At 31.1% G+C, this 8347-nt stretch overlaps 1 protein-coding gene across 1 annotated transcript; it reads left to right on the top strand.

Moving 5' to 3' along the window:
- The first annotated feature begins 3577 nt into the window (after positions 1–3577).
- Positions 3578–6588, top strand: LOC136227384 (protein CROWDED NUCLEI 1-like). The gene is made up of 3 exons (XM_066016027.1): positions 3578–4929; positions 5257–5679; positions 5825–6588. The coding sequence occupies exons 2-3, from the start codon at positions 5464–5466 to the stop codon at positions 6305–6307; spliced, it is 699 nt and encodes a 232-aa protein (XP_065872099.1). The 5' UTR covers positions 3578–4929; positions 5257–5463; the 3' UTR covers positions 6308–6588.
- Positions 6589–8347: the final 1759 nt, after the last annotated feature.

Below are 8347 nucleotides of genomic sequence, written 5' to 3'. Positions count from 1 at the left end.
TCTCAATCGTAATCACCTCACTTTCCACCCTTGCCTTCTTCGTACGTTCTCCATCTTCTGCTCGGTTCGCCTTCATCATCGTCAGTTTGCTATTCCATTAGCAGATTCTCCATTGTTTCTTCAAATTGTTTGATCATTTAATGTGATATTTTCTTGCGAGATGCACATGGGTATATGGAGGATTGAGTTAAAGAAAAATCTCACTAGTAAGGACAAAATTAGCATATGTAGTGTAAGATTGAATAAGGAGTTCATATATAATGTAAGATTAAATGAGGAGTGTTGCTTGGATTTTTGTCTCACTAGTAATCAATATTTTTTAATAGTTTATTGATTTGTTGCAATTCTGTAATTAGTACTTTTTTACACTTTTTTAAATATGTTTTAAAAGTTGTTTTATTATTTCATTTAAGTAATTAATAAATAAAAAAATTGTATATCCTATACATTGCACGAGGTTTCATATTAGTTTGTATTAAAAATGTTTACATTCTTTAAAAAAATTAATGTTTTACATATTAAAAAATTAATGTTTGTGATATATGCACCAACAATATTAATGTTTAAATCCTTTCTAAAAAATAATAATTAATGTTTAAAAATTAATTTTTTTTTGAAGAAATGTTTAAAATTTAAAAATTACACTACTCATTTTCAAAGAAAAAAAATTACATTACTCATTACGTTTTTTTTTTTAATTTGCTTTTATAAAAATAATATTAAATATTGAATTAATTATTTTATTGAATAAATTATTATGTTCAGTAAAAATTATTATTTTTTTGAGAAATTCAGTAAAAATTATTAGTTATATATTAATTGATTGAATGTATGGTGTTTTATGACAAACGTACCAAAGAAGATTACAGTGGTATGTTATTTGTTGAGTGTGTTTTCGCATATAAGGCAAGTGGAGGTAACAAAAGTTTATTACCTATATACCAATGTTATCAGGTTCGGACCGGACCGACCGGTCCGACTGGTCGAACCGAGAACCGGTGAGGAAACTGGTTTGAGCTTATCCGGGTAATCTAATGCTCCAAAAACCGGAGAGACCTGGGGTTGGACTGGGACCCCACGGTTCGATCGGGAGCCGGTGTGACCTCGAGTCTCTAACAACTGAACGGAAATTTAGCGGGCTGGGTCTGCTCTAGACGGGATGATTTTTTTTTCCTGGGCTGTTTGAATGTGTTTTTAGGCGGGATTTTATGAAAAAGTTTTTTTTTTCTGTTTGGAATTTATTTTATGAAAAAAATGTAAATAGCAAAAAGTCGCCAAGTAATGGAAGCTTATTACGGTCCAGCATTCGCGTCGCCCACGTCGTGCGGGTGCACCCCTAACCCAACAGTTAACCGATTGCACCCAGCTCCCCCGCACGCGCGCTTGAGAGAGCATTTTTCCTAGTAATTGGTTAAAGGCTTGTAAAGCCTATTTACTTATAAACTAGTTAAGTTTCTCCTTTCTTTCCTATGTGGGATGTGAATGCTTAATTTCATTTTATCTTCCAAACCATTTCAAGTCATTCACTTTGAGTATCAATTTCTCATTCATCATTTGTCCGTTTTGAATTTATAATATATTTTTAAAAAGATCATATGACATAGAATACGTTGATATATTTCAATCTATTCTGAACTTAATTTATTCGTTATATATTTAAGACTCAAATTAACAAAAAAGTAACAAACCAAAAGTTGTTTATAATTTATTATATATATATATATATATATATATATATATATATAATGTATAAAAATAATTTTAAATTAATTATATACTTAATATATATAAATATTATTTATTTATTTATTACGTCATCTGGTTCGATCAATCCGAGCCATTCGGTCCGACCAAGTGACTCATGACTCAGTCATTAATCCGGTTTGATGTCTGATCCAGTTTTGATAACATTGCTATAGTATTAGTTGCTCTTAGTCCCTCTATCTCATTGCTAGAGATGCTTTTAGATTATTGTTTCACTACATTAATGAAAATTAGAAAAACAAGGGAGTTGATTATTGATTTGTATATAAAATGGGATGCTAATTATTTTGAGACTATAGTTTAGGAGTCAAATAAGATTATGCCTTAAAATTAGGGATAATGTATCAAAATAGGTTTAAGGTTTTTGTGGAAATACCAATTTAGGCTCAACGTTCAAACACTACACCATAGATGGTCTTTTGCAACCTAAAATACATGTGTTGCCCTAAAGTGTTGCAATTTATAGGATAAAATTCGATCAATTTGCAACATTATTTAGAAAGTGTTGCCAAAGATATGTTAAACTAACTTTACTATGGTATTTTCGAACACTATTTATAAAGTGTTGCAAGAGATATACAAAAAATTGAAACACTTTATTATGTAGTATGTTTAAGGTGCAAAAATACCCCTAACGTTTACAGCCATGAGCAATTTTACCCCCTAACGTCTAAAATGGTGCAATTTTACCCCTAACATTGGTAGCCAAGAGCAATTTTATCTCTAACATTCGTAAGTTTGGTCAATTTTAGATATTATTATAAAGGGTTAAGGTGCAAAAATACCCCTAGCATTTTGGGCTAGGAGCAATTTTACCCCTAACGTCTAATATGGTGCAATTTTACCCTTAACGTTGGAAGCCAAGAGCAATTTTACCCCTAATGTTAATAAATTGGATCAATTTGAGAAATAATTCATCAAACTGTCTTCTCGGTCATGAATCTTGTTATCTACACTTCATACGTGTGTCATTTTATCAGTAACAAATCACAAAAATTCGTTGAGATGTGAAAAAAATAAAAAAATATACTATCTTTTTGTACGGATTAGACAAAAAAAATTCAAAAAAGCCACCGAATTTATAAATATTAATTTCAAATTCTATTATTAAATTATAAAAAACATGAAATCCTTTTTTTAGAACGAATTATTATGCAATTGGTGCAGAATAATGAACAAAAATATCTGTGTTTTATAATAGTGTCTGAAATTGACCCAATTTATCGACGTTAGGGGTAAAATTGCTCTTGGCTTCCAACGTTAGGGGTAAAATTGCACCATTTTAGACATTAAGGGTAAAATTGCTCCTGGTCCAAAACGTTAGGAGTATTTTTGCGCCTTAACCCTATTATAAAACACATACACTACAAAAATACATGTGTTTTATAATAGTGTCTGAAATTGATCAAAATTATCAACGTTAGGGGTAAAATTGCTTTTGGCTACAAACGTTAGGGGTAAAATTGCATATTTTAGACGTTAGAAGTAAAATTGCTCATAACCAAAACGTTAGGGGTATTTTTGCAACTTAACCCATTTACTAAATTTTAGTTTTTATTATTCTCATAACAAGATAATATTTATTTTAAAATTAATTTGAACATAATAATTGTTGCTTTTTTTCATATGGCGGGGAGAAAAAAATTATTTGGTCCAAAAAATTCAACCAGATGCCCTTTCCCACCCAGTCACTCCAAATATTTTTCTCTGATTCATAATTTCCAATTGCCGCTCGACTTTCCCTCTATTCTTTTTCCTTTTTTTCATTACCCACCAACATTCCAGATCCAGATGCTTCTCCCTCCTCCCTTTCTCTTTCGCTCTTCTCTCTACTCCTGTCTAATATGGTCCCTCAACCCATTATTAGATTTAACGTGAGGACCTCTAATGTCGGTTGCCATAGCCGGAATATGTGGCCGCAGTCGTCCTCACCACTGACTTGTTGGAGTCTTGTTGCAGCCCATCAACCTAGCTGAGTCTCTCTCTCTCTCTCTCTCTCTCATTTTTAGTTTAGAGATTTTGTTATTTTGAGGGATTTCAGTTCTTTGGAAAAATGTTTCTTTGGTTTTGTTTGGCCTTGAATCTTCAATTCTATGTGCTTGTTGATTTCTCTGTAGCATTATAGGTCTTATATCTTTTGGGATTTTTTATACATATTTTTAACTTTGTGGTGCTGAAATTTCAAGTGTTGCTTATTTAGAAAAATGTTCTGTAGCAGTTGTGAATTTTATTTAGTTTTTGCACTCTGTGAATTTAGTATTTAAGTTGTTTGTAGAATTAAGAATTTTCGTAGAAATCCAAGTCTAACATTAGATAGCTTCTTAATATATTAGTTATCTATTAAATTTTGTGTTTGAATAATGTTGTAAAGTGAGAACATAAGGGGAAGGGATGGATTTGAAGATTCTTGCTGAAGTTGTGGTTTTATTTTCATTTTGATGTACTTGAAAATTGAATGACTATGTTATGCATCAAATTTAATGAGAAATTATGTTATGCATCAAATTTAATGAGAAATTGAGAATCCACATATGTTTCTTCTGGACATATGAGTTTTGAATTATCTATACACACACATTACTAGACATCTAGTTTCATAATAGAATTTCTTTAAGATTTAACATCCTCAATATTTAAGAATCCATTTCAAGGCCTAAATGTTTGCGGTTGTCATTATGGTGTAGTCAATGGGGAATGTGAGCAGCAAGCAAAAGCTTCAATCTTGTTTGGGTTATTTTGGATCTTTTCTTTGAATTGTCACTTGGGCCATTCCCAAGCTAATGTTCCAAATGAAAATGTGAGATTGTTGCATACTTTGGAAGAGTAATAGATATGTTAAGTTTACACATCCACAGGTAAGTTAGTAAATTTAAATCCTCATGACATTTAACATGCAAAAAAAAAAAAGAATAGAAGAAAATGAAATATACAAATTTCATAAATGAATATTGTCCGAATCATGATGATTTAAGTGAAAAGTAATAATCTATTCTGTTTCTGTTGTGGGAATGATTACTGTTGATTAATTTATCTTAAGTGTAATTGTGTTTTTGTTGCTTATAGAATTGAATTTGTCGCCATTCTGGTCTGTTTTTTGAACAGGGTACATCCACGTGTCTTTTGGGTACAGTTTGCTGTGGTGGCTTGATCACCCTTCCACTATAGGTCTGCCTAGTTTGATTGCAATTTTCTTTTTCTCTTTTCTTGGTTTATGTGAACTCATACCCTGCATGATCCTATTGATTATATGGTTGTTTAAGAGTTCTTCTATATCTATTCAATGTGCTTTTGAAACTCACTCATGCTCCCAAAGTTAAATCAACCCCACTTGATTGATGCATCTTTGTGTCTATCAGAAAAAAGCTTCAGCTTTGTGACGTCCCTTAGAATAACCAATAGGACCTACTCCCTGGAATTACTTTCACTTCCTTTGGATTTAAACGTCTAATTGTTGTTCAAGTTTTTTGATAATTTAATCTGGAATTTTCTCAGGAGAGAAGCACATGAGTCTGCATTCTCTAGACAAAGGGAGGTTTGAGAGAATGGCAACAGAAATTACAAGAGGGAGAAGAGAGGCTGTCAAAACCACAAAGAATTATTAAACAAAGAGAGGAAAGGTCCAATGAGAATGATAAGATCTTTAAGCAAAAAGAGAAAGACCTTGAAGAGGCTCAAAGGAAAATTGATGAAGCAAACTCCATGTTGAGAAAGAAAGAAGATGAAATGAGCTGCAGACAGGCTAACCTAGTTCTAAAAGAAGGCATGTTTTTTCCTCTTTCTGCATTGTACATTCTTTATATATGTCTTGACTTTTCTCTTTGGTTTCTGCAGGAATTTGATGCCACAAGAAAGAAATTAGTAATAAAAGAGGAAGAATTACGTGTTCTGGAAGAGAAGCTGAATGACAGAGAAAAGGTGTGTCCTTGCTATACTTCTGTGATAGTAAATTTTACTGGCAATTCATTGTGTATTATTATGTCATCAATTAACTTGGCGAGGATTGGAATTTGTTTGTTAACTTTTTAAGTTATCTGTATTTACTGTTCAATTGTGTATTCAGAAGCTAATTGATGAACACAATGCCGTTTTGGATGGAAATATACAAGAATTTGAGCTGGAAGCTGAGCAAAAATCTCTAGATGAGGAACTGAAAGGCAAAGTTATTGAACTGGAGAAGAAGGAAGCTGAAATCAAGCATGTGGAGGAGAAACGTCAACTGACTGCTGATAAAGAGGAGTTTTTGAATCTCAAGGCTGAACTTGAGAAGATAAGAGCTGCCACTGAAGAACAGCTATTAAAAATTCGTGAAGAGAAGAATCGGCTCAAAGTAAATGAAGAAAAGAGGGCTGAGTATGTTCGCTTGCAATCCAGACTGAAAGAGGAGATAGAGAAGTGCAGGCTTCAGGAGCAGCAGCTTTCGAAGGAGGTTGAAGACTTAAAGCAGCAAAAGCAGAATTTTGAGAAAGAGTGGGAAGACCTGGAGAGCTACAGCTTGAAATGCGGGAAGACATTGACAAGCTCGGTGACCTTAGCAAGAAACTGAAGGACCACAGAGAAGAATTTATGAAAGAGAAAGAACGTTTCATTTTATTTGTTGAACAACACAAAAGTTGCAAGAGTTGTGGTGAATTAACCTCTGAGTTTGTGGTGGAGAGAAGAAGGCTTGGAATGAACAATGATAAGCAGGAAATGTTAGCAGTATGGCTTCCGCAGTTGATATTGCTTGGTATTGGGGAAGCATTTTATTTTCCAGGACAAGTTGCTTTGTATACCAAGAATTTCCAGCCTCTTTACATAGTACAGCAACTGCTGTTAGTTCTTTGATTGTTGGGATTGCTTTATCAAGAATTAAAAAATTCTTTTGATTTTTTTGTGTTGCAAGTGTTAAAGTTTATGTTGCATATATTAAGGTTTACATTAAAAAAACTGTTAAATTTTCAAAGAAAAAGTGTTTGCTATAACATAATATGAAAGAGTTGTTTAAAAAGTGTTAAATTAAAAAATGTTGCAAATTGTATACGAAAGAGTTGCTTAAAATAAAAGAATGTTAAATTAAAAAGTGTTGCAATTCTATATAAAAAGAGTTACATCTAAAAAATAATGTTGCATAAAAACCTGTTGCAAGAAAGTTTAAAAGTGTTGCTTAATATTTTATTGGATAATAGTGTTACCTGATCCATTGTTTAGGCAACACTTCCATTTCAGTTGCCATAGGATAGGCAAGTGTTGCCACTTATACGAATAGCAATACTTGTATCGGTGTTGCTAAAAATGTGAAAAACTGTTGCTAAATACATCTTTGGCAACAAGCGAAAAAACAACACATTTTTTTGACAAAACATGTTGCCTATACATCTTTAGCAACACAATAATGATTTTAGCCAACACTTGTTCCGTGTTGCAACAGACCATATATGGTGTAGTGAAAATAACACCAATATAGGCTTAACGTTTACAACATAATATCAATTTAGGCTTAATATACAATATAACATCAATTTAGGCCTCACGTACAAAATAGCAACAATATAGGCTTAACATACAATATACAATTTAAGCTAAACGTCATAATTAAGTTAATCATATTATATTATTTCCCTATTAATTTTATATGTTATCTTTTTATTTAGTTCTATTTTCTTATTTATTATAATACAATTAATTAGTATTTTTGTCCATTAAAACTTTATATTTGTTTTTCATCAACGATTCCATGACTACTAAATTTCATTACTCACGTAATATATGCAAACTAAAAGTAATTGAATATCAACAAGATTTCAAAATATTGTGGATATTCAATTACTTTTAGTTTGCATATGTTACTTTTAATAGGCAAGAATACTAATTAATTGTATTATAATAAAAAAGAAAATATAACTAAATAAAAAGATAACATATAAAGTTAACAGAGAAAGAATATAATATGATTAATTTAATTATAACGTTTAGTTTAAATTGTATATATTTTGTAAACGTTAAGCTTAAATTCGTATTATTTTGTAAACGTTAAGCTTATATTGGTGATATTTTGTACGTGGGGCCTAAATTGATGCTATATTGTAAATGTTAAGCCTAAATTGATATTATGTTGTAAACGTTAAGAATATATTGGTGCTATTTTGAACGTTGAGCTTAAATTGACACTTCTCTAAAAATCTTAGGTCTATTTTGGTACCTTATCCCTTAAAATTATAAGATCAGTGTAATCCATTGATTTATGGATGAAGGTGCAAAAATACCCCTAATATTTTGGGGTAGGGACAATTTTACATCTAACATCTAAAATGGTACAATTTTATCCCTAACGTTGATAGCTAAGAGCCATTTTATTCCTAATGTTGATAATTTGGGTCAATTTTACCCCCTATTATAAAACACAAATATTATTGTTCCTTATTCTACTACACAAATTGCATATCAATTTTGTTATAAAAAAAATGATTTCATATTTTTTATAATTTAATAATATTAGAGATTAATATTTATAAATTCGGTAAAATTTTTGATTTTTTTTGTCCAATTTACACAAAAGATAATATTTTTTTTCACATCCCAACACATGTTTGTGATTTGTTATTGA

The sequence above is a fragment of the Euphorbia lathyris genome, chromosome 4 (genome assembly GCF_963576675.1).
Source record: "Euphorbia lathyris chromosome 4, ddEupLath1.1, whole genome shotgun sequence".
NCBI lineage: Eukaryota > Viridiplantae > Streptophyta > Magnoliopsida > Malpighiales > Euphorbiaceae > Euphorbia > Euphorbia lathyris.
Note: the sequence above shows the minus strand (reverse complement) of the source record. Positions and strands in the feature narration are given on the sequence as shown.

What these genes read in the sequence shown, in the direction of transcription:
- LOC136227384 (XM_066016027.1), top strand. Translation starts at nt 5,464, where the DNA reads ATGTTGAGAAAGAAAGAAGATGAAATGAGCTGCAGACAGGCTAACCTA. An exon ending in AGCTGAATGACAGAGAAAAG is followed by an intron (nt 5,680 to 5,824) that starts GTGTGTCCTTGC and finishes TTGTGTATTCAG; the next exon opens with AAGCTAATTGATGAACACAA.